Source organism: Rhodamnia argentea, chromosome 10 (assembly GCF_020921035.1).
Source record: "Rhodamnia argentea isolate NSW1041297 chromosome 10, ASM2092103v1, whole genome shotgun sequence".
Taxonomy (NCBI): Eukaryota; Viridiplantae; Streptophyta; class Magnoliopsida; order Myrtales; family Myrtaceae; genus Rhodamnia; species Rhodamnia argentea.
The window spans coordinates 11,367,212-11,392,115 of NC_063159.1; the positions used below are offsets into that span (position 1 = coordinate 11,367,212).

Genomic DNA, 24,904 nt, shown 5'->3' on the forward strand with positions numbered 1-24,904 from the left:
CGCACAAAATTTTTATTTCTAAAATAGAAACAAAACAGAATTACGTTTAGTGCGCCCTAAAAATTTATATTCCTATTTTTTTCATTTAATTATAAGAATATCAATGGAGACTTAACAACTCGTGATTGGATAAAAGTGGATTTTTCGTAAGGACTTAACTAATTAAGATATTCTAATATAGCCTCGGAAAATCTAACGTAGTAGTTAGTAAGGGTGTCAAAAACACCGGGCCGGATCAGGTAGGGCTAGTTAATGAGTAAATGTTTTCGAGTAGCTTGGTAGTTCGGGCCGGTTTGAGTCAAGTTTTGGGCCTTTTTTTTTCATACTTTCATTTTCTTCACTTCTCACATGTATTCCAAAGAATCCAAAAAAAGCACTATAATTAATCAAAAGATAATATTTAGAGATTCAGCTCAAAAGTTGATAATATATAACTCCACCCTCCTCGTCGACTCCCGTCACACCCACCTTCAATAAATAAAAAATAGGACTTAATAGAACTCGAGTGTAACATAATTCATATACGTAGATACAAATCATTCGAATACGAATGTAAATGTTCTTTTGTTATTGTCAATTTTTTCATATTGCATGCAATTTTTTTGGTGTGTCTTCTGCAAAAAGTATCCGAGGGTGCTGAAAGAAAAATCTTAACATAAAAATTAAGAAGAAATCAAACCGATTATTTTCATTTTATCTTGACATTATTTTGATGACAAGTATACTAAGGGAGCCAGCATTAATGGTCTCTTGAAAGAAAGAAAAAACTGACCCGAACCCAACCATGCAACTTAGATATATGCGATTCGGGTACCGAGATAGGTCGGGTTATGCTGACCTTATTTCTCTAAAATGACATTGTTTATCTTTTTATTTTCGGGAACAAAAAAGTAGAATTTTTTTAGTTCTTATTTATGTTCCAAATCTATTCCCTGTCCATCGAACTGTTCCGGGGAATAAAAAAATGCACCAATGTACACAAAAAGATTTCTGTTCTTTTCCTATTTCGAGGAATAAAAGAACAGAAAAAAAAAACAAAAATGTTACCAAGTAGACCCTAAGGTTCAGTTTGTCTAGTGACAAAAATAAATAATTTGAAAAATATTTCTCAACAAATAAACGCTTGTACCACTTGAAATAATCAGTCAATAATAAGTATTTTCATTATTGACAGTGATTTATGTTTAACCCTTTTCATGGATGATTAAAAAAATTTCGTTCATTTATTTTTGTAAGTTATTCGTGGATAATGTTTTTCAAACCATTCGTTATCTACATAACAAACACATCCTAAATGTTGACAAAAATGTAAAAGAAATGTATTAACAAACCTATATATAGAAAGTAAAATTTATTTGTTTGCTAAAATAAATTAAATGGAAACTAATCACATCAAAGTTGACTCTTTCTCAATAAAAAGAGAGTGGTTTCATTGTAATAGATGTGGCAACATATGCCCCAAAAAAAAAAAAAATCCATTAACCTTACAAATTACAATCATCCTTAAATATTTCTTAAAGATATGGCTATTTGATCACGTAAACATGCATGTTAGAAGCTGCATCATTATTTGAAGCACTACCCTTCTCTTTTACAATATCAAGAACCAACTGTGCAGAAGTTCGGATCCAACATTTTCTTGTTTATAATTATGCAAAATTATTGTAACTGCCACAATTTTCCCTTGCTTTTTTATAGATGACCTCGCATGCTCTTTAGAATATTCTATTTTTTTTAATACGCTAAAAGCTTGCTCAATTTTTTATTGTAGTAAGGAATTAACACGATTAGACACTTTTTTTTTTATAACTTATAGGTGCGAGGTCTCGTCTTAAAAAATAGCCCTTATACACTTATTCAACATCAAGTTTGGTATTTATTTGTGGTAGTTTAAGAAGCTTTTTAATAGTGGGAAAATATTAAAATGTTATGACATCACTAATTGCCGATAGAAACAAATTATACTTGTCTAATTAAGAGAAGTAACATCACATTTTCATATGCATGTTTTCATGATAGTAAGAAGTGCAAATATGTAATTAATAATTGCACGACCTTTTAAGCAAGAAAAAAAGTAACTAACTATTTTAAATTCCAGGCATGTTCCCTGAAATTTGAGGTTGGGCTCCTCAAATTTACACGTGTCAAAATGAGTTGAAAATTATTTATTAACTTATATATGATGAGTTGGGCCTTGTATGGTTAGCTAAATTCTGCTAAATGGGTTGATATTGAATTAAAGTAATAAAGTCCAATACAGTACCGATTGTTATGGGTCTAAAGCGCGACTTGCCTACAGTCCCACTTCACTCGTTTTCGAATTCAGATTTAAGGTATTTGGATGGGCCAACTTGTTTTATAGTTTTACCTTCTACTTATGATCTCCTTTTTTTTTTTTTTCAAACTTGAAAAATAGTTTATTTTTTCATGCTTTAGAAAATCGTGAAAATTGATATGTAATTTTACGGGTCAATTTTTATTGACTTATTGATTTTAAGAGAAGTTGGATACTTTATCGTGAAACTTGCAAAATTTAAGTGGCATACTTATTTCGAACCTTATAACACTCCTGTAAGTTTTATCTTTTCCACAATACACTCGCAGCATAAAAATTCTTGTTTTTAACTATCTAGTTGTTTTGATAATGTGGGTCGGGTAACCTAGGTGATGGGTACGAGTCGATATGCGTCACCGAAGTTATATTGCATGTACATGTGGTTAAAATACGTTGAATAGATCGATTTAGGCCGGATCATTTTTCGACTAGACTCAAACTGGATCGGCTGACCTGGCCCTACTCAAATCCGACGCACCCTAGAGTTTGGTGCATGATTATGGTCGGCGGTCGTCCCAGTGGAGTCTAATTGTGGTCGTTTGGTAATCAGTGGCGGTGGCGTGGGAGCGGCCAATGTTGGTGCTCCCCCTGGAGCCGTGGCGGTGTTTGGTGGTGCTGCTCTTGGAGCCATGGCGGTGACTGGTGGATTGCAACAGAGAGTCGTGGCAACGGATTGAGGTTGAAGCGGAAGACTTTTTTCTGCCAGTTGTCATTTTTTTTTTTGGTCCAATTGCCAGTTGTCATATTAAATATGCTTAACGGTATCAATCTGTCGCGTCAAAAGTTTTAATTCCAGTACTTTGGTTCATTCGACCCCGTATTAAAGTGCAATGTGAGAGTTAATATTAAAAAATCATAAAAACCAAAAAGATAATCATATTGAATTAAAAAAAAAAGACTCATGAGAAATTCAGTTCGAGAAAAAATGACATATAATATGTTTGGTATTCTCTTCAAGCATAGATGATTGTTGTCATTACTATAATTCTAAGATAGTTCAGCGTGGGAAAGTAGAGGAGCTTATAAACATATATTTTTCAATTGGGTTTAATCGTCACTTTCAAATCCCAATATTTAAATGCTAATTCATTTTAAAAACCCTAAAATTTAAGGTCTGTATTAATTACCCAATTTTTTTTTGTCTAAAGAAAAACCTAAATTTTAGGTCCAGTCTCAAATTTGTCTCGAACTTTTTTATCTAAAAAATGAATAATTTTGATTCTAATTTAAAGTCTGTCTCCATTAACCCTTCGTCCGAAAATCATTGTTCGTTATTTGACGTGTCATTTCCACGTAGGTAACAAATTTACATCAGTAAAGCGACGTTTAAAATTATCTTCAAAATGAAATTGTTATTTGATATGAAAATTAGAGAAATTAAGGACAACGGGGCACGATATTTGGACAGAGGATTAAAGTTGGAGGTTTTTCTTAGACAGAAGATGTTCAGGACAGAAATTTGACTGAATCTAAATTTGAGACCTTTTAGGGGATTAGGGCAATTTTTTTTTTTTTTTGGTCGGAAGGGGATTAGGGCAATTTAAAGGCAGTTTTATTTTCTGATGGAAATTGAAAGAAGGTTCTTACGTTTGGGAGAAAACATAGCAATCGGAGTCCACCAGGATTCCTCCAATTTATCGACGGGTTCTAGCAAAGGGATTCCATTTTTAATCAGATTTTGTTTTAACGTTGGTGTCCTTTTGTGATTTCTTTATGGGCGTTCACATTACAAGACACCATCGCACGGAAGTGCTAAAGTAATTTTTTTTTTAGACCCGCGTCCAATAAAATATCACTTCCTGGACGATTTACCACGTAATTTTAATTTTTTTTATTATCGAAACCTCATAATTTTAAGGCTTTTTTTTGGTCGGATCATAATTTTAAGTTGACTGGACTTATTTATCGGTTATCTTTTTAAACAAAGTCTATGATTCTCATGGGCTGCGGATTTACGAGTGTACAACACGCTAAAAACTCGCAAGATGCGGAATTCATATCTTAAACTTCCCTTATTTCTTTCACTTTCGGAGATTCAATCCTAGAATTTATCAAGATGATCCGAATTCGAATCACTTGCAATGACTAAAATAGCACATTCCTGTCGCGTTGTATTGTAAACTTTTCCTTTTGGGCATAACATACAAAGTCTCGCGTTGTATTGTAAACTTTTCCTTTTGGGCATAACATACAAAGTCTTACGCGAATTTCGAAATTAAAAAAATTATCCCATTAAAGAAATTCACTTGCTAACAATGTCTACAAAAAAATTGCACCTTGGACAATTGGTGCATGTACCCGGACCTATTTTGCTTTCTTTTTGTTAAAGGGCGATATTAACGATATCTTTATAACTTCGAGATGCTATAATTTTCACTCTTTAGTAAATTTATGCGCGAATTTATAGAGTAAATCAGGAATCGTGAAATAAAAAGTCTTGGATTGTTATGTACTTCAAGTTGTATTAAGGTAAGTCATTTTTTGAAAGAATAAGAAGAAGACCCTTGAAATAGTGTAATTCCCATTCGGCCAAAAGAAATGGTTCTCTGGTTAATCAACGGTGAAGATTACTTTAATCCAACGGCATGGAGGCTCAACATGGTACGCAGCAGATGCACCCACTTTTTTGGTCCAGAGTTAGCTCAGCTTCTTCTTGACCCTCCCAGATGATTCTATTTTCTTCCTACGCTTGCTTTAAGTCACTGAACTTGGGGTTCGACACGCCGTTGAAAAGCTGCTTTGTTTTTGTTTTGTTCTGTTTTTTAACTGGAAGAAGCGGTGACGCCGCAGTCAATGCGATGATGACTCAGCGGGTCAAGTAGCCGGACCTTCGTCGTTGCATCGCCGGGGAGAGCATCGATCCACAGTATTGCTCCTATCAATCTGGAGCTTGACGCATTCGAATGGGAAGAGTCGGAGAGATCGAGGCGGAGGCCCGATGCGATGAGGCGGACACCGTCTTCGTCGCGGTGGGCCGGAACGTCGAGAAGTGCAAGACGACGTTGCATTGGGCGGCGCGGAACTTCTCGGGGAAGCGGATTTGCTTGCTTCATGTGCACCAGCCGACGAGTGAGTCTGCGTAATTCGGGGATTGATTGGCTAGCTACTTTGGTTGTGATTAGCTTTTCCAGTTCCGTGTACACTGGAAACCGAATCGATTGATCCCATGCTCTTCCTGAATTTCATCTCTTTGTCGAGCAACGACTTGGGATTTATCTGGAACACATGTTGCAATTCGTTCATATCGCGTATGATTATGGCATAGACTGTAACTGATTGAATTTGCTTGATACTAGTAGCTTTCCGATTAATCTCTTTTCTGTTGGCAATGAGGTGTTCAATTCACAGAATTCGTAGTAATTCTTTCAGTGTGAGGCAACAAGTAGGCAGAAGATTCTCCTTCAATCTCTGTCTGAGAACTTGAGTAGTAAAACTTGTAAATTAGAGTTATGGCTCGGATTCATCAGCATATTTTGTTTGGCTGACTCATTCATGACATTTAAAATCTGCCATCATTTCGGGGCCTTTAACCAGTTCAATTGACAAAGAATTTGTTAATCTCATTTTCATAGGAATATAATCTTCCCTATGTGCAATATTTTCAAAATTATGTCCGTGTTGCTTAATGTGCAGAAAACGCCGAGTTTGCTGCCAATAAAGCAAAACAGTGTGCAGTTCATGACTTGCATGAAGCTGAGATGCGAAAAATGCCTGAAGTTCTTAATGAATACCTCGTGTTTCTTGCGCAGGCTGGAACGGTATGTCTTCTCATTCTTGCTAATCTGCTTGATCTAAATGTCTGACATTTATATAAGAAATTAAGAGCTGTAGCTGCTTCATAGTTATATCACTCACACTCCTTAAGTAGATCCAAACAAGAGGACGTCTCAAATAAACCAAAGAAATTTCATAGTCGCAGAATCTTGTATTCAAGACACTTAAAATTAAATGATAATGTGCGTGTCCTATGGAGAGCTCATAATATCAAGGCACTCCGATTGTCTATAATCAAGAGAGTGGCTCGTTCACGCAGGTAGACTTGGATAAAGTTTGGATTGAGATGGACAGCATTGAGAGGGGAATCCTGGAAGGGATATCTCAATACAATATTAGATGGCTTGTGATGGGAGCAGCAGCTGAGAAAGACAATCCTAAGTAAGCCTTTTTATGACATTAATTCGTGTTCTTGGTGCTGTTACGTAGAGATGTTTTAGTCCCATAGTCGTTACATATTTTATTCCGCATCAACTGACAAATTTTGTAACTTGCAGCAGTCTTTCTGTATCTAAATAAAGGTTCATCATTGCAGTATACTGTAGTTTGGGTGGTTGAGTTCCGATGCTACTATCCTCTAAATGATCCTTTAACAATGACTTCTATGCTTGTCAGTTTTTCTGGAACTTCAACTTTTATAAATTTGGAGAGTGGTACAGCTAACTTTCTTCGGCAATTACATTTTCTTTTATTTGTCAATATCATTTCCAAAATCATTTCCTCAGATATATTTTGGTTGATGGCTGGCCAAGTGCAGAGAGTTACTTTCCTTTAAGCGGATGAAAGCTCAAGAGCTACATACAGATGCCTAATAAAGGAAAATTACTTAAAGTTATTGGCATGTATTACTCCAGTAAATGGAAAAGGGAAACATTATTTATTGACTATATAGTTGTCTATTTATCGACATTCTCCTGGTCATACATGCTACTTAGGAAACAAATGTTACATGAGTATTGTTGGGTTCAATTTAACTAATTTAAGTTGTCAAATTTACTGAAACTGCAGAAACCTGACCAGGTTGGAGTCCGGAAAAGCAATATTTGTTTGCCAGAATGCACCAGATTTCTCTCAGATTTGGTTCATTTGTGAGGGTTGCCTCATATACACAAAGTAAGTTGGTCATCATGGCTTCCAGTCATTGAAGAGTGTTTCATGTGTGAAAGCTTATATAAGTTCTCTATAGTGTGGTGCATTGTGTAATTCTTTCCAAAGTAATCATTGGTTCACTTTTTTTCCTGAAATTGGTTGTTCTCAAATGCTCTTATGTATTTTTACCATTAGAACTCCATCCATTGTACTTTTTCACTGCATCTGACTTCAGATATCGGCACCAGGCGGCCGGAATGCTTGAAATCAGAACGTCCAACTTTTAAGCAAAAATCTCTTGATCGGCTCATGAATCCAGAATGCAGGATCATTCAGCGATCAAAATCTGGGGAGATCAGCATTAAACAATCGCTTAGGAGTTCTAGCAGATTGGAATTGTTTGACAGGTACATTGATAAGAGCGAAGATGACAGAGGACCAACGCTGAGAAGGCTCAGTTCACATTGTTTAGAACATCAAGCTAGCACATCAAAATTTTCTTCGCTTGGATGTGAGGTGAGACCATTTGGAACAGTGGCCTTACGATTATACCTTGCAAGACAATTATTCAGGAGGATCTTTGCCATATCTCATCTTTTCCACTAGCATGTCCATGCCGTCTAGATTGACCACTATATTCCTTCACAAACTCATATTAAGAACCGAATCACCAGAGATTGCAGAATGTGATAGTACATTTTGTTGATTGTCTTAACATGATGTTTTTACATGTGAAGAATTTGAATCTTGTGACGTCTGACAAATGTTGATTTATAAGAACCCTACTGTTTTTGGCAATTAATGTTCGTCTCCTGCTTCTATGGGTATCTTTCCATAAACTATGCAATTAGAATTTCTCGGGACAATTATATCATGTTTGTAAATCATAACATACTTGTCAATTTGTCAGAACAAGAAAATTCAAGGGCAACCTGCTGTAGACCTCTCCTGTGGATTGGAACAGGCAATCGTGGATGCAAATATTTCCAGGCGAAAAGAGTTTGAGGAGGCATTGAGGCGATGGAAGGAGGAAGACAATGCACTGGATGCTAGAATGAAGGCAATCTCTCTCTCTCTCTCTCTCTCTCTGCATCTTGTACTTTTCCATTTTAATTTGCTCAAGCTTTGCTGATGGTTTTAAGTTCTTGCACCTATATGTCTGTTAAAGAAGATAAATGAAGAATTCAGCTTACTTAGTTAGCAGCTTTGTTTCGCTTGAGAAATTTTACAATCAGCTACCGGTTTACTAGACGGTTGGGCAAAAGTTAACCTTCTGGATTCCTTGAAGGTACGAGACTACTTAAAGATCTAGGCCTTTGTTGATTAATTCTGTATCACATTGCATCCCAATGCAGGGCCGATCAGTGGCAATTTTATATGATAAGGAGGTGAATGAAAGAACGAAATTGGAGAAAATGCTGGGAAGCAAAGGACAAGAATTGGATATGGTGAAAAATGAGTACCATGAGACAACAAGAGAAGTCCTAACAGTTCGAGAACAGAACTCAATACTTGAGAAACAAGTTCAAGAATCCAAGTTACAGGTGAAGGAGCTGGAGGAGAAGATGTTTTCAGCTGCAGAACTCTTGAAAACTTTCAAGGAGAGACGAGACAAACTACGTGTAGAGCATCGAGATGTCCTGAAAGATGTAAGAGATCTAAGGAGATCAGCACAATTGGGAACTCCAAGCTTGTGTGGCCCACAGATCCTCTCCTTTTCTTTTGCTGAGATCATTGAGGCAACGCACAATTTTGACCCATCTCAAAGGATTGGAGAAGGAAAATATGGAACTGTTTATAAAGGTTTACTTCGACATTTACATGTCGCTGTACGGATGCTGCCCTCTTTTGGTTCTCCAGGAACAGTGGATTTTCAACACGGGGTAAATTGATTGCATCAACAACTACTATTGTCTTCCTTTTTTTCTCAAAAAAAACGAGCATTCAAACCATCTAATGAGACCATGATTTTAGTCACCTGAAATTTTGCACTAGGACTGATTTTACATATGCTTCTTGATTCAACTGCAGGTAGAGGTGTTAAGTAGGGTGAGGCATCCAAATTTGGTGACACTTATCGGAACTTGTCCAGAATCTCGGTCACTTGTGTACGAGTACCTAAAAGCAGGCAGCCTTGAAGAACGCCTTTCATGCAAAGGCAAAACTGCCCCACTTCCATGGAATATTCGAATCCAAATTGCCACAGATATTTGCTCTGCCCTTGTCTACCTTCACTCCCATAAACCTCCAATTATTCATGGGAATTTAAAACCGTCCAAAGTCCTCCTCAATGCCAATTTTGTTGCTAAAGTTGGTGACCTTGGCGTCTATTGCTTAGTTCCCAAGTATGAAAATTCTAAGGTTGCTAAATCAGATGCTAAGAGTGATTCTGAGGTCACTTCACTTTACGAGGATCCGGAATTCTTAGTGAGCGGACAGCTTACTCCTGAATCAGATGTGTATTCTTTTGGAATCATCTTGTTACAGCTTGTAACTGGAAGATCAGCTTTGAGTATTGTTGAAAAAGTGAAACGTGCACTAGATAAGGGTAATTTTGATAGAGTAGTCGATTTTTCAGCTGGGGACTGGCCACTCGATCAAGCTAAATGGTTGGCTCAATTGGGCTTGAGGTGCTGCAAGCAGAACAAGCTGGACCGCCCAGACCTTGTATCGGAAATTTCCAGCGTGATTGAGTCATTAAGGGGTTTGTCTATTGAATCAGCATCAAGTTCTCGTTCGAAGGAGCCTGGCAAAGCGCCCTCTCATTTTGTCTGCCCCATTTTACAGGTAAATGATTCGATACACACTTTACATTCATTTAGTCATGGAGCGCCTCATCTCTTGTTCCATTTGCATTAGGTGTATAGTTTACGGTGACTCATTTGGGCAGAGAAGCTAGAATTTTGAATTGCAAAGGGTGAGAGAAGCACAGAAGTCCAACTACTCTATTATCTGGTCATAAGACATAATTTGCCATGTGGTAGGGTGTAGTAATTGGGGCTCTCATGAGTTTAATCATTCGGATAAAATGGCATCCGCATTTAAACGGGAAAAATGCATCAGTCCACATCTTTGTGAATTTCTGAGTAAACGGTTCTCCATGAGTTTTCAGGAAGTCATGAAAGATCCACTCATAGCGGCTGATGGATTTACATATGAAGCTGAAGCAATCCAGGGATGGTTGCACAGCGGTCATAACACGTCCCCGATGACCAATCTGAAGTTGGAGCACAACAACTTAGTCCCGAACCACGGCCTTCTCCATGCAATTCAAGAATGGCAAGGGCTACTGTAAAATCTTTACTCCTCCATGTACATCTGTTTGTCGACCGACAGTCTTCTCATACGATCCCTTGGGCCTCGATGCGGATTAGTTATACCGATGTCTGTAAAAATCTTGTTGTACAGAACAAAGAATTCTTTCACTTCCATCAATGGGATAGTTATCATCCGTCAGTTGTTACGTTCTCCTCACTGGGAATTACTGTCACTTACACGTTGTACTCGTGGACTGTGGCTACAACTTTTAAGACAGCTAATTTTGCGCTCCATGTCCGCTTCGTACTGGAATCGAAAAGCCAGTAGAGGCATTTAACATAAACGCAGGGTTGAAGGATCGTTCTGTTATTACAGCATCACATTTGCCCTTTCTAAACCCTGTTATTTTTCTTTTTAATCTAATGCCTGCAATAGAAGCTTGCGTTTTCTAGAAAAGGATGGCAAAATAAATTCCCTCTCGGCGACAATGTTCTTTCGAATACTTCTCCTTGATTTGGATTGCGCTGGGACAGAGAGGGCAGTAGAGCATACACGATACAACCTCCTTTTCTAACCTGACCTCATCCTTATGAAGTTAATGATATACCATTTCACAGAACGGATGCTATTTCATTTCCTTCTAGAAACCGTATAGAGGAAAAAAGGCAACGTACTCTGTGCTTTTGAGTTGTGTACCATATTCACGACCAAAGTAAAATTCTCATTTCTATGCAGTGCGAGCGAACTGAATTTCGTTTCTTGCCATCGTAAAGTAATCATAAGAAGGTAAGGGATCCCAATTCAGTCAATTTTGGTTCATATTTTCGGGTAAAATTGTGTAACCATAGTCAACTTTTTTTTTTAACCGATTTATTTTGCTGAAGGGATAATGACACCGACGTTATCATCTACACATGCAAAGATAGGGTGTTGGATTGCAAGGCGATTGGAGAAAGGTACCACGTTCGTGGGGGGTCAAAAGGAATTAGTCAAAATGCGAAAATCACCTCAGAATTATGTACTCATTTTGAAAGAGAGGAAAAAAAAATCGCTCTTTTTTCTTTTTCTGTTTTTCAAAACAAATTCTCAGACAATTTATCACGCGGAGTCAGCGTTGACCACGTGATCGCAGCGGGCATTAAGGCAGGACTCCACGTCAGCACGGGGGAGCACGAACCAAACATGACCATCCGTCACCCTCACCAAATTCACAACGCGCGTGCCTCGACCTCCTCCGAAGCGCGCGTGAAGCTGAACTTGCCATGTCAGAATTAAGGAAATATGGATTTTCCATTTTTTTCTTTTTGCTCTCCCAAAGTTTTTTTCCCATTTTTCTTGCCGAGGAGGGTTCCAGTCAGTCACCTTTATATTCCCTCGTACAAATGTTTTCATCTCCCTCGAAACTCCTCACTCGCTAGCGCTCGGCCGATCGCTTTCTCTCGCTTTCCGGCGGTTTTCTCGCGCTTCGAACACTTCCAATCTCATTCCTCCGGCGAACACCGGTCCGTCCCGATCTTGATCGCCTCTCTCGGCTCAGTGATCTCCATCCTTCGTACGGACTGGTGAGTGAACTGATCCCTCTGCTCTACGTAAATCGCTTTTTCTGTGTACTCGATCTGCCTACTTCCGTTTTTGCGTTAGTTATCTCTCATAGATCGCGCGCTTAAATAGTCTATCTTAGCTCGGTCTCCGGCAATCTAGTTTGACGATGTGCGATCAATTTTGTGCTCTCTGCGGCCGGTCAGAAGAACAAAATAAGGAGGAGGATAAGTAGAGGGAGGAATTAGAGAATCTCCAGATTTTTACGATTTGATAAGCTTTGCCGTGCATAGAGGTTATTGAATCGTGGCTGGTTCATTGGTATGATACCTAATGTAGATATGATTTGCGTTTCTTGTCTAATTTCAATCTTAGAGTCTGCGTGATAGCAAGCTGATTTGATGTTCTCTAAGGTTTTATGCGCTTATTATCTTATATAAAGCTGGTTGGTTGAGATGTTGCTCAAGTTAATTTTGGTGAATACTGAGTGATTTTAAATTTGCCTTTGGATTTATATAAGTTGTCATTTCACACAGATATGGTATTGTGCCAATTGGTTGTGGAGATTTGATGGCCATATCTTAGTTTATCATGATGTGGGAGGGACATAATTTTATGTGCCAGTGTACCCTGTTATTTTCATATAACTTCACATTGGTTGTGAGGGTGATGACTCTTAAGTTTTTGGGGCTTTTCCTGTTACAATTTTTTTCCGTTGCTTGTCCTTCAAGCTGCTTGTTTAATTATTAAATGAGGTATTAGTTCTCTCCAGCATGGGTTTTTGAATAGCAGCTAATTTGCAGGTCAGCGGTAGCATGATAGAAATATTTGTGATGTAGGTTGAGAAGTTTGGTGGTAATTGGGTTCATTTCCATTTAATTATTTGGAAGTTCATAAGTGAATAATGCACCATTTAGTATATGGTGCATGCATGAAGATTTGGCCTTGTAAAGAATGGAAACCTGTCTATATTGCCTAGGATTTCCTAGGAAATACAACTACTTCTCATCAATAGCGTTGTGGTATTGAAATGCATCAGGCAATTTGAAGGACATAGAATTTGATAGGGTGTGAGTGTATGAAAGAAAGTGTGCTGCCTAGCTAGTGTGATTCACTGCTTAATGCTCTTACGTCAAACAGAAGCATTTGTGGCTACATTTGTCTTTGGGCTCCTCATTTAACTGGACATATAAAACTTTGATTTTGTTTTGTGCAATTGAGTATATTGGGTTCTTCTGATTTTCTTTTTGTCTTATTCACAGTGAAATCATCATCAGGCTCAGTTTAGATTAATGTCAGTTGCAAAAGTCAAAACGTCTAACGCTCTTGATGGGATGAAAGTGGAGGACGGAAATGATTCTTTAAACACATTCATCCGGCAAGCTATAGGAAAAGAACCTCTTCTGTCGCTGCCAAGGTCTGGGGATAGCCCAGTCCAGTGGATCCAGCTGCTTCATGCTTTAGATCATCAAGGTATCACCTGTGTTGGTTATCGTTAAAGATTAATTGTCATCAAAGTTGGCTCTAGTGAGCTATACTTCGTGTATATGCTTTCTGTTAATTTGTTCAGAGCCTTGTTCCGCGTACCAAGAGACTATGTACAATGGGTTTAGTTGTTGCTCTAAGTAAAACTAGAGGTTTTTTTCTCCTCCCTGTGCCACTTAGCTTTTCTCCCTCACAGAATGACCATGTGTATAATAGATAGAGAGAGCGAGAGCGAGGAGGGAGGAGGGAGGGAGGGGAGAGGGAGGGAGAAGGAAAAACTGCATGAGTAAACCTAGAGTGGAGCTTAAACAGAGACGCTGTATTCTTTGCCCTCTCCAGGTTGAAATTCATCGTATAAATTAAATATTTTGCTGTCTATTGGTTTCAGATTTGCCTGGTTGGCCACTGCTCTCTCCTTTGAAGATTCCTATGCAGAAGTGCGATAAGTGCAATCGAGAATTCTTTTCATCGATTAACTACAGAAGGCACATACGTGTGCATCATCGGCTAAGAAAGCTTGATAAGGTTGAGTTTACTTTTTCTGTTTAAAATCTGATAAGGCTGAGTTACAGATGCGTATTCTATTGCTTAACAGCTTCAGGAAATTGTCATTTTGTAAATGCTACATGCTGCATTTGCTTTTGTGCTTAGTCACTGTTTTCCTTACTTAACCTCTGGCTTTACGACGGTTTTTGTTTTCCATCTTGTAGGATAGCTCCAAAAATAGAGATTTACTAGGAGCTTTTTGGGATAAGGTAATAACTTATATTTTTCTCTTTTTTCTTCTTGTGGTGCTTAAGTTGCATGATAGAGTAGCTTTTTCTTGTTTTCTCCAGCTCATTTGGTATTCTTACTGCAGCTATCTGCGGATGAAGCAAAGGAAATAGTATCCCTGAAAAATTCTACCATGGAGGTAAAGCTATAGAATAACAGCATTCTCTGTCAATTAAATTGAGGAGGATGATAAGTTGGATTTGTTAGTACTGTGATCATAGAGCTGCATAGAGCATATTTTTCACAAAATCAGTAAAGCCATCTTCAGGTAGATAAACTCTGAGCCCACAAAATACCTCATTACCTCACAAAACGACTAAGATGTGAGCCAAACTCTGGTGAGTTCCCAAAAGAGGGATTGTTTGCACTTGATGCTGTTGGAATTGAACTTGTAGTGTGTGTCAAATCCACATATCCATATGCCGAACTGAAACCACTAATGGAGCGTTGTTCACTCAGCACAGTTTTATATACGCCAATACCACTTAATCTCCTTTATCTGTGCTAAAATTCATTGATTTTTGCATGCATACATATAGTTTAAATTAAGGGTCCTCTTTTTCTTCTCACGTCATTGTTTTTCCTCCTATTTCTTTATTTTGTTCTTGCTGAGGAGTTACCGTTTGTGGCACGATGTGCTACATCTACTAAGCCTTCCTTTCTGCTTTCATTTCTCTTTTTCCTGTAATCTTCCTTTTAACGCAAGTTCTGGTGAATATTTTAGGATGTTCCTGGGGCTACGGTTATAAAGTCTCTGGCATCATTGATACGGAAGCCTGGATTTCCTGTAATGCCGCAATTTTGCATAAAAGCTGGTTCATCTCTTTTGGTGAGGGAACTTTATTTATTTTGGCCCCTGACCTGTATTCTGTGTGATTCAATCTTGTCATGCAATAGTCTTCTATCTAAGATGTAATACTCTTGCAGGACATTATCCAGGCTAGGCCTTTGAGATTTCCTCTATCTTCCCAAGAGCTGTTTGCCATCCTTGACGATGCAAGTGAAAAAACCTTTTTAAGTGGACCGACCTTGTTGATGCAAAGATACATTTTCGATAAGGAAGTTGGAAAGATTGGTCTGGAAACAAAGAACTTGGTTGCATTCACGTGTTTCATGTTGGAACAAAAACTGGTAGAATGAGTTTTCTTTTATCTTTTCAATTTACTGGTTGTGCTCGTTTGCAATCTTCATCACTGTATTGGACATGTTAGTCATTCCTGAAATTTCCAGAACACTCTGAGAGTTGTCATTGATGTGGAATACAGGGGCAATCGTCTAATTTCTGTGATTTCTGATTGTGCTCAGGTTGAAGCATGGCTCGCAGATAAAGATGCTGAAGCATTGAGGTTCCAGAAGTTGCTGGTGGAAGAAGAAGAAGCTGCTCAGAGAAGGTGTGCTGTGCTTGATATTTATGTCTTTGGCTGTTTACTTTGCTGTACTGTTTCGGCTTTGCTAAATTTTGGAGTCATTTTCTGCTTCAGCTTATCAGTATCACTTGAATATTTTTTGGTTGTTCATCATGCCATTCTTCTTTCTTCGACCTTAGTTAATGTGGGAATCACGTTTCTAACTCAGGTCTGTTTTTTCCCAACCATTCTATGCGGCTTTCAATGCATGATATGTTTTTGAGTCATAGGAGTGACTTGAAAAATTAATAGGTGTTGTAATCCTTGCTTGGTTGCTTTTTCATCATTAATTACACACTAGACGAACTTTGTGCATTTTGTTGAGGTTCTTTTGCTTCCGCTTTTTTCCTTTTTTGTTGTGGGTGAGGTGGTTGTCGGAGGAAGTTTCTCATCTAAGTGGTCAAGTTGTCGAAGGTAGATCCTCATCTAATATGGCACAATTTGCTATGATGACTGTAGGCAAGCTGAAATTCTGGAAAGAAAGAGACAAAAACGGCTTAGGCAGAAAGAACAGAAAGCAAAGGATCAAAAGAATGGGGAGAAGGTTAATCTGGAGGATAGTTTTGATATAACAGAGAATGAAGCTTCGTCAGATGTCCCCGGAAATTTGAGTTCATTAGAATTGGACATTCGCATTACAGATGCACCTTCAGATCCTGTACCGTCATCGCTCGAAGTACCCCAGCTTCCAGATTCTGAAGAAGGGCCAGACTTTGAGAATGAAGCTGAGCTTGGCAGTGATTATTCAGACTTCAGTAGCTCTCAGACTGTTGAACCGCAAAGGGCTCTTGGAGGCGGCCATCAACACCTACGAATTACCAGTTGGCATGTACCTCGAAAACAGTGTCCAGTATCTGGTGCTTTGCATGAATTCCATGGATCCAATTCATCTAAGCTTGAGTTCAAGCATAAGCATGTAAACCAGGATTCAAGAGCTGCCTATCCACTCAGCAGCAAGAAAGTATGGAGTAGAAAATTAAAACCTGAGAAAGAAGACAAGAATTTGAAACTTAGAGTCCATGAAGCATTCAGCCCTGCTGGGCTTGATAAGAAACACGAACTTTTGATTGGCTCTATAGCTGTTGCTCTTCGAAGTCCTTGTAGCCCAGAAGATTCAGATAATCTGGTTGAGATAGAAAATGCCTATAGAGTAGAACGCCAAGTTCAGAAGCAGGACATTCATTCACTATCCGGCAGGCCTGACACTCTCCAATGCGTCACTAACCAGCCGAGGGGCAAGCTCTGGAGGCCAGTGAGCCGAAATGGAGTCAAGGATTCTGTTATTGAGAATGGCAATAGAGCTTCTGAAGTCGATGAGAATGCTGCTGTAAAGGATGATTGTCAAACACTCGCTGACGAAAACCTGCTTATATCAGCTAGAGTTGATGGTAGTGATCACGGAAATGAGGACAGTTCAGCACAGGTTGTCGCCGGAAATCCAGGAAACTTGGAGTTTTCGAGCCATTCTGCACGGGCAGGAAATCCAGGAAACTTGGAGTTTTCGAGCCAGTCTGCACAGGCTTTTCTTGCGGAGAGTGAGTTTAGCATACTATTAGATATCAATTTGTCAGAACAAATGGCTCTTTTTATGTGTGTATTATGTCTGTCATTGATAATCCTTTTGCTGGGGCTTCTAAGATGGATTTTTCCTTGTCTGAACTTGCAGGATGGAAGGAAGCTATTGCAGCAGACCATGTAAAGTTGCTCTTGCTTCCCGAATCTGAACCTCCGGGATCCCCCAAGACCCAAACTGACTCCCAAGGATCTCCAGAATTTGGTGAACGCAGCATTCTTGGTAATGCAGAGAACCGGATAGTAAATGGTGGTAATTTTGGGTCTTTGGCATCTGGAATTGCTAAAGTTGGCAATAGAGAGAGACTCGACAAGAGCTTTAAGAAAAAGTACATTCCTAAACAAAGAGGTGGTACATAGTTTGGAGGTAGCATATTTTATGATACAGGTGTGCAGTGATTATCCCAGACTAGTATTCTCAGCAGAGGTTCCAGTTTTACCGATGGTCTTCTGTGTCGTAATTCAAGGTTGGTTTGGCCGGAAATTTGTTTTATACTTCCGTCCTTTCTCTTCGTCGCATAGCAGCAAAATGACACAGAAAGTTTTTCATTGTTTCTTCTATCTTTCTGGAATAAACATAGGCCAGTCCAGTGCCATTGAGAAGATCTTATTGGCACCAATTTTTGCTGTTCCTCTCTCCCCCCTCGATCATTCTTTCTCTGTGTGCTATCTGATTCAAGGCCAAGGACAGAGCGACAGAGAATGAAAAGCATTACAAACTTGAATGTTGTGAATTGCTCCCAAAAAAGAATAAACCAATTGGATGCGTGATTTGTGTAATCTGCCTCCTCGATTGGTCCCATTGCATGAAACTAGTAAGATTCATCTTTGATCGTGCAATCTCTTTTACAACTTTGGGATGTGACTCGTGCAATTCGATCACAATCTGGTCTTTGTAGTGACTCGCGAGGCGGTCTATTACTGCTCGCCTTGGATTGGGAGGCTGGTTTTCTTTTCCTTTTATCTGGTTTGTTTAAATTGTGACTCCGTAACTGAAGTAACCGAATGTATCGGTTGCCTTCAACAGGTTGATAACCCGTATTGTTTCCTATTGATTCTCTACTTGGACAAGCCCTTCAAAGGAATATGACATCTGCTTACGTGAAAATACAGGTGTGAAGTCGAATTACGTCCAGAAGTCCAATGACTGCTCGCTCGAGTACAGTTAAACGCCACGTTGCTGAAGCCCTTCGTCCGAGAAGTTGCCACTTGTGCGCTCTCTGCACCTCATGCCCCGTCCCCTTATCCGTCCTCTCCTAACCTCTTTGACTAGAGAGAGAACACTTGCTCTCGCTTCTCTGCATAATCGTCCCATAGAGATGCTGATACCTTGCTCGTAATGCTTTGATCTATACTGATTTCTCCACAATTGGACCACCCTGATTTTCTTACCATACCGACATCACAAGGCCACAACAATGTCAGGCGGCGTTGGTCCCATCAACGACATTAGCCTCCCCAAAGACGACCGGCGACACCCCACCACACCACCCTCCTCCACCACCATCAAGAGCGGCTTTCTCAGCTTCCGCCAGCTCAACTCCCTCGCCGTCATCGTCGTCCTCGCTGCCAGCGGCTTGGTGGGCTTCCAGGACCTGGCCTTCCTCGTCCTCTCCCTCGTCTACATCTACGTCCTCTCCGTCGTCGCCTTCCCCTGCCTCGGCCCCGGCCGGGAGCCCACCGTGTTCAACCCTAGGAACCGGGTCCTCCGCCTCTACGTCTCCTTCGCCGCCGTCATAGGCCTCTTCCTCCCCATCGCCTACATCTTCGAGGGCATCTACGAGGGCGACAAGGAGGGCATCGCAGCCGCCGCTCCACACTTGTTCCTCCTGGCAAGCCAGGTCAGCATCGGACCCAGAAATGATCCACTATTTCCTAGGAACCCTTTTTTAATCTCTTGTACTTAATTTAAACTTCTGCGTCCGCCACCGAGACAGGTGTTCATGGAGGGCGTGGCGTTCTCGGCGCGGTTCTCCACACCGATCCGGGTCTTCGTTCCGGTGTCGTACAACGCGAGGAGGATCTTCACGCTGATGGAGTGGTTGGAGAGTGAGTTCGGGAAGGAGGGCGGCGACCGCGGTGGGTCGGCGAGGAGGGTATACGTGGGGAGGATCCTTGCGGCGGCGAACATGGCGTTGTGGTGCTTCAATCTGTTCGCCTTCTTGTTGCCGGTGTATATGCCCAAGGCCTTCAAAAAGTACTATGCTGCGTATTACAATGTCAAGGATGTATAAAATGAATTTATATTGCATGGGATCTTTGCGGTTTTTCTCAGATCATGGAAAGTGGGTTTGTATAAATAATGAAGGGCCATGGGACTGAATTACTTGAGCTGCCTGTGCCATAAGAAGTCGCGATCAAGACCTACGGCTGAGTTTTCGTTTGGTTCGGGCTTTTGCTTCGTGGGTAGAATGCCATGTTTTCTTATATGTCGCGTTTTGCTGAATTTATGTCACTTAAAAGTCATTAATTTTTGTCGGAACATGATACTTGCAACTTTATTCTTAACCATGCAAAACTCATTCAGGCGGTGGAATTCATTTGGGTATGTATAATTATATTTCGTTCGTAAAGAAGGCCCTTCAAATTCTACAATGAACTCCGATAATTTTTTTTTTTTACTATAAACTAGTTTTTTTATTTGGACAAAAGAAATTCACAACCAAGTATCGTAGACTTGGACAATACTTTATGCCAATATGTTAAGTAGCATGCCAGCCTTATTAATTGAGTGCCGGCATTTAAGTGCGGGCACTAAGAAGGGAACTGTTCATTTCGGTTGCGAGTACTTTGTCTTTAGGTTCATATTTCAACAACACAAAAATAAGGATTTCGCTTGTTGTAAGATCTGATATATCTTACGACACGAGGCGGTCATGCGGTACTCATATGAAAGTCACTACCATAGGACTGATTTTGTTGTTCGTATGTGAAGGGTGGGTATGGTTTTTGGGCGGTGTATGCTGCTGATTTACCTGCCAGCAATAGCTTGGTCTAGTCCCCCATTTGCTTATGGTGCAAGATTATGTACGTGATTAGGCAGTAGACAAAAAAAGGAAAAGCGCAGAGGTATATCGACAGTCATATCCGTTTGAAAATGACGGTGGCGTGGAGAGTGTTGGCCGCGTGCGTTGCCAGCATTTCCATGGCCGACTCCTACGCTCTAAAGCTGACAACTTGGCGCCTTTTACTCCACTAATTACAATCCCAGAGCCCCACCAAACAAAACCGAGAATTCTCACTTTCCCTTGCTTCTGCTTTCTCTGAGTTCCTCCATCAAGTTTGTGCGGTTTTGACAAAGCGTGCTGGGTTGCGCATAATGTGGTGGTTCTGGCGAAGGGGAGCGTCGGGTTTCTCATCTTCTTCCACGGCCGAGGAGGTCACTCATGGAATCGACGGCTCTGGTCTCACCGCCATCGTCACTGGTCGCTTCTTTCACTCTTCTCAGATAAACACTCAAACCTTTTGTTATCCTAATGCCTGTCGCCAAGACTTTTCCCTGGCTTTCGTCCGTTCGATGTGGAATTTGTTCTTTCGCGCCATAGCTTTCACGCCTTATGCTTCAATTTTGTGTAGTCTTGTCTGGTCGATCATACAGAGCTTTTGTTGTCTGATTACTCTTTGCGGCGAGCAGGTGACCTATGGGTGTCTAGAAAAGGACAAATGGCTGCTTATATTCTGATAATTTGGTTGTTCGGACTTTAGAGGTGGTGTCATTGTTTAGTCCTCTATAATTTCAACGATTGTGTGCGTGCTTGTTTTGGTGCTTTAGAACTATGCTTGATGGCAGCATCTTGCGATGTCGTAGAATGAGGAGCATGATGTTTTCTTGGGCATGATGATTGATTCTCGCTCCTTCATGTAATTGATATCCCAACTGCAGGAGCATCTAGTGGCATAGGTAGAGAAACTGCTCGTGTTCTTGCACTGCGCGGTGTGAATGTGGTCATGGGTGTCAGGAATATGGCTGCTGGTCGTGATGCCAGAGAAGAAATAGTGAAGGAAATACCTAGTGCTAAGTTAGATGCGATGGAATTGGATCTCAGCTCAATGGCATCTGTCAGGAAATTTGCATCCAACTTCAATTCATCCGGTCGTCCACTAAACATCCTCATGTAAGAAAGATTCAAATATAAGACTTCCTCTGTTCTTTTCCATGGTAAAATATCTTTTTTCCTCCACTCAACACCCTCGAAAAGTTTAACTCAAACAATAACATTGGAGAGGGAAAGCAGACAAATCAGATCCTTTGGTAGGTTCACATGCATTCAGGAATGAACTACTATTCTCTCCTCTCCTCATTCTTACTTAATTCTCTATCTGAAAGTAACAATGCAGGAGTTATGGGAACACCATTCATCTTATCAAAAGACAACATAGAGTTGCAGTTTGCCACAAATCACATAGGTAAAATGGCATGCATTTTATTGTTTATGGGTAACGTGCCTAGTTTCTGAATGCGAAATTTCCTCAATGATGGCATGCCTTCTGCTATCAACTGCTGCATTTTATCAAGCTTTGGGCATTTACGCATATTTAAAATGGTCATTTAAGCTTTCTGCATCTCCTCTGGCTCTGCTGAATTCTCTCTGCAGGGCATTTCCTTTTGACAAGTCTTTTACTGGATAACATGAAGAAAACAGCTCGTAAAAGTAGCAGGGAAGGAAGAATTGTGAATGTGTCTTCACAGGGTCACCAATTGACATACAATGAAGGCATCCGCTTCAATAAAATCAATGACAAATCAGGGTAAGCAATGAAGTTTCTTTTAGTACTCCAGCAAAGATGATCAATGATGCGCGGTTCCTCTATATCAACAGCCTCGTGGAACAAGTGGCTCAGCGGTGTGCTGTTCACTTCTGTTTTCCATGAATACTGGAGGTTGGACTATTTGTCTACTAAAGACACCTTCTCATCTTTTTAAATCACTGCTCGCCACTGAACCTGAATGAAGTAATATGAAATTTACTTGGTATATGAACTCACTATCAAAGGGGTTTTCACTCCATTTGGAGTTATCCAGGTTCGTTTAAGGCGGTGTGGTACATCTAGCGGTTTTCTCGATGCCATGAACTAGGAAATCTCCAAAAAAGGACTGATGGAGCAAAAACAATTTTCCAGGGTGACTTTTTGAGAAGCCTCTTTTCATTAGTTTTACATCTTCCTAACTGTGCATTCACTTCTCTTGTATAGGTACAACAGATACAGGGCCTATGGACAGTCAAAGCTAGCCAACATTCTCCATGCTAACGAGCTAGCAAGGCAGTTGAAGGTAAGTGGTTCTTTTAGTTGCATTTAGATGGGACTTTCCATAATGTAGTTGGAAAAATAAAAGAGTAGAAGAGTAGCTGTTAGTTTAGTCAATACTTTTTGGGGCAGCAAGTGATCTATTCTACACTCAGCCTTGCTGTGTCCTGTCATGAGCATGGCCACACATTGACCTTTTCCCTTATTGGTGTTGATTTCGCTTTATGATTCCGTTTGTTTAGTGTTGACCATTTTTTCATATATTAAGTGCACAGACTTGAATGGAGCATGACTTCCAAACAGCTTATAAACCATTATATTCCTGTATTTGGCTCCCATGAAGGATATTTCCTGGAAAACTTTGGATGTCCATCAGATGAAAGATGCTATTCAATTGTAAAATTGACTTAGAGGCCCTATATGAGCTTAAGTTTTTGCGATAAATTTAGGGAACATCTCTACTTATTAAATTCACCCTTTTACCTTGCATATTGATCAGGGAAGTTCTCAGACTTGCTGCATCAACTTCTTCTGCTTTATGCGGGAAAATTTCGGTCAAATAATAATTTCTTAGTCCTGCCTGAGTTGTCCTTTCCGTTCGGTAAACATTGGAATCAGAAATAGCATCATGAATCTAGTCTTGAATCTGTAGAGAAATCACCCTAATAGTACTTGGGATGACAATCTTCCTTAAATTCTCTCTGTGAATGAACCACAGTTTTCTGTTGAAGTAAAAGAAGGGTGCGTCAGAGTCACGACAAAGATGGATTGCTGAGGACTTGTTTGTTTTTGCTTATGCCATACTGCTGGATATTGAAATGTTTTCAATATTATGCAGGAAGATGGGGTGAATATGACTGTCAATTCTCTCCACCCTGGAGTAATCGCTACAAATCTTTTCCGACATAACATTATATCCAATGGTATTTCCACTGCATCTCTGACTTGACATCTGACTAAGTTTGAGTTCTATGCTTGCTCATGTGCTCCATGTTAAAATTAAAGGATTGAGAGAGTGCTTTGCTATTTGATTGGAAGTTTGATTGAGAGAGTGCTTTGCTATTTGATTGGAAGTTTGACACCCTGGGGATGAAAAATCATGTATCTTCTGTGCAAAAAGAGAACATTTACTCAGGAGAGAAGGGTAAAAAAGGAGTGAGTTATGCATGCACCAGGAAGTGTTGTATATTTTTAGTGCTGATCTACTGTGTTTCATGCTTTTCATAATGCTTGCTTCTGCGTTTGTTAAGTTTCTGAGCATCTGGGTGATGCTTCTTAAGTTGTTTCAACAACTAGCAATAACCATGTCTTGCTTCTTTGTGAATTATTTTTTTTTTTTTGGTCAGAGTTTGTGGGTTAATGTTACGTTGCTCTCCTTTGTTTCTTTTTGGTTTTGGAGGCATATCCTGACTTCCTTTCTATTCTAAGTTCCTTCAATGTGAGACTTACTTAAAATGCATTTTGCATCTGTTTTGCGTCAAGTATTATTGCTGAATTGGCAAAAAATCAAGTACATCCTTTCAGCTCGTGCCAATCTAGCTTTGGCCCTCTGTTTTGGTTTCGTGCAGGTCTTATGGCAGGACTTGGAAAACTTTTGTTCAATAGTGTTCAGCAGGTAAATCTGTATAGAGAAAAGTCCCATCTGTCATAGCTAATGTGTATTATGTACCCTTCTCCATGACTATGCATCGTTTGGAGCTAGTAATCCATGTCACTGATTATGTGTTTAGCTGTAGAACAGACAGGAACTGTTTCTCCCAGCAGTTCTTTTTTTTTTTTTTTAATTTCCTGAATGCCTGTGAACGGCATGCTTTTAGATTCTGTCAGTAAGTTGCGCGGATGAAGTGATCAGTATGAGGGTACTTTCTCCTAGTATGGAGTGATTTTTGTTGGCTTAAAGTGTAATCTCCTTCTCCATTTTCTGCGGACCGATTGTGTAGGGGGCTGCAACGACATGCTACGTGGCGCTGCATCCTCAAGTCAAGGGTGTCGGTGGTGAATACTTTTCGGACAGTAACTTGGCTGAGATGTCCTCAAAGGGCAAAGACGTTGAGTTGGCCAGGAAACTATGGGATTTTAGCATGAATTTGGTCAAGTGATGCATTTGGGATCCGCCTTGCACTGCTATGCTGGAAAACGGAACACAAGGATTCCTTAAGCTTTTCGTATTATCTAGCGACTTCAACTTCAATCCGTGACCATGGATTGAGAGATGTAACTTAGTAACAGCAAGCTGTGCTGATGATAAGCTGAAACTTTGTCAGCGGTGTGGTTGCATTGATGGCTACGGCTTTGCGTGTATCGACATTGATCTCTAAACGATTCTACAAGCTGGCTGAAAGATTATTTGAACACCATTAGTGTCAACTCTTGCTCAGATCTCCCCTCTCAAGTATTTTAATTTTCAAAGTACTGACTATACGTA

At 40.0% G+C, this 24,904-nt stretch overlaps 4 protein-coding genes across 14 annotated transcripts; all 4 read left to right on the forward strand.

Moving 5' to 3' along the window:
* Positions 1-5,030: 5,030 nt before the first annotated feature.
* On the forward strand, positions 5,031-10,749 carry LOC115742678 (U-box domain-containing protein 32). Of its 6 annotated transcripts, none has more exons than XM_048271132.1 (9): positions 5,033-5,404; positions 5,969-6,093; positions 6,369-6,490; positions 7,118-7,222; positions 7,447-7,714; positions 8,109-8,258; positions 8,554-9,081; positions 9,230-9,985; positions 10,311-10,749. In XM_048271132.1, the coding sequence occupies exons 1-9, from the start codon at positions 5,239-5,241 to the stop codon at positions 10,491-10,493; spliced, it is 2,403 nt and encodes an 800-aa protein (XP_048127089.1). In that variant the 5' UTR covers positions 5,033-5,238; the 3' UTR covers positions 10,494-10,749. The 6 variants fall into 6 exon arrangements, with proteins under 6 accessions (XP_048127091.1, XP_048127089.1, XP_048127090.1 ...); XM_048271133.1 differs by having other exon boundaries at positions 7,525-7,714; XM_048271135.1 differs by having other exon boundaries at positions 5,035-5,404; positions 7,447-7,561; positions 8,178-8,258.
* Positions 10,750-11,797: 1,048 nt separating this feature from the next.
* Positions 11,798-17,852, forward strand: LOC115742672. Of its 5 annotated transcripts, none has more exons than XR_007196687.1 (11): positions 11,798-12,018; positions 13,279-13,468; positions 13,869-14,005; positions 14,191-14,235; positions 14,340-14,393; positions 14,979-15,083; positions 15,182-15,385; positions 15,560-15,645; positions 16,120-17,195; positions 17,327-17,699; positions 17,814-17,852. XR_007196687.1 is itself a non-coding variant. In XM_048271280.1 (11 exons), exons 2-11 carry the CDS (start codon positions 13,288-13,290, stop codon positions 17,590-17,592), a joined length of 2,109 nt encoding a protein of 702 aa, XP_048127237.1. In that variant the 5' UTR covers positions 11,799-12,018; positions 13,279-13,287; the 3' UTR covers positions 17,593-17,852. The 5 variants fall into 5 exon arrangements, 4 of the variants coding, with proteins under 4 accessions (XP_030532958.1, XP_030532959.1, XP_048127236.1 ...); XM_048271280.1 differs by having other exon boundaries at positions 11,799-12,018; positions 16,120-17,134; positions 17,180-17,195; positions 17,327-17,852; XM_030677098.2 differs by having other exon boundaries at positions 13,258-13,468; positions 17,327-17,852.
* A 585-nt stretch (positions 17,853-18,437) lies between these two features.
* Positions 18,438-19,661, forward strand: LOC115742825. The gene is made up of 2 exons (XM_030677334.2): positions 18,438-19,073; positions 19,170-19,661. The coding sequence occupies exons 1-2, from the start codon at positions 18,651-18,653 to the stop codon at positions 19,464-19,466; spliced, it is 720 nt and encodes a 239-aa protein (XP_030533194.1). The 5' UTR covers positions 18,438-18,650; the 3' UTR covers positions 19,467-19,661.
* Positions 19,662-20,314: 653 nt separating this feature from the next.
* Positions 20,315-24,856, forward strand: LOC115742717 (short-chain dehydrogenase TIC 32, chloroplastic-like). Of its 2 annotated transcripts, XM_048271717.1 has the most exons (8): positions 20,316-20,657; positions 21,116-21,347; positions 21,560-21,639; positions 21,828-21,981; positions 22,426-22,504; positions 23,318-23,402; positions 24,048-24,094; positions 24,420-24,856. In XM_048271717.1, the coding sequence occupies exons 1-8, from the start codon at positions 20,552-20,554 to the stop codon at positions 24,576-24,578; spliced, it is 942 nt and encodes a 313-aa protein (XP_048127674.1). In that variant the 5' UTR covers positions 20,316-20,551; the 3' UTR covers positions 24,579-24,856. The 2 variants fall into 2 exon arrangements, with proteins under 2 accessions (XP_048127675.1, XP_048127674.1); XM_048271718.1 differs by lacking the exon at positions 24,048-24,094 and having other exon boundaries at positions 20,315-20,657.
* The last annotated feature ends 48 nt before the right edge of the window (positions 24,857-24,904 follow it).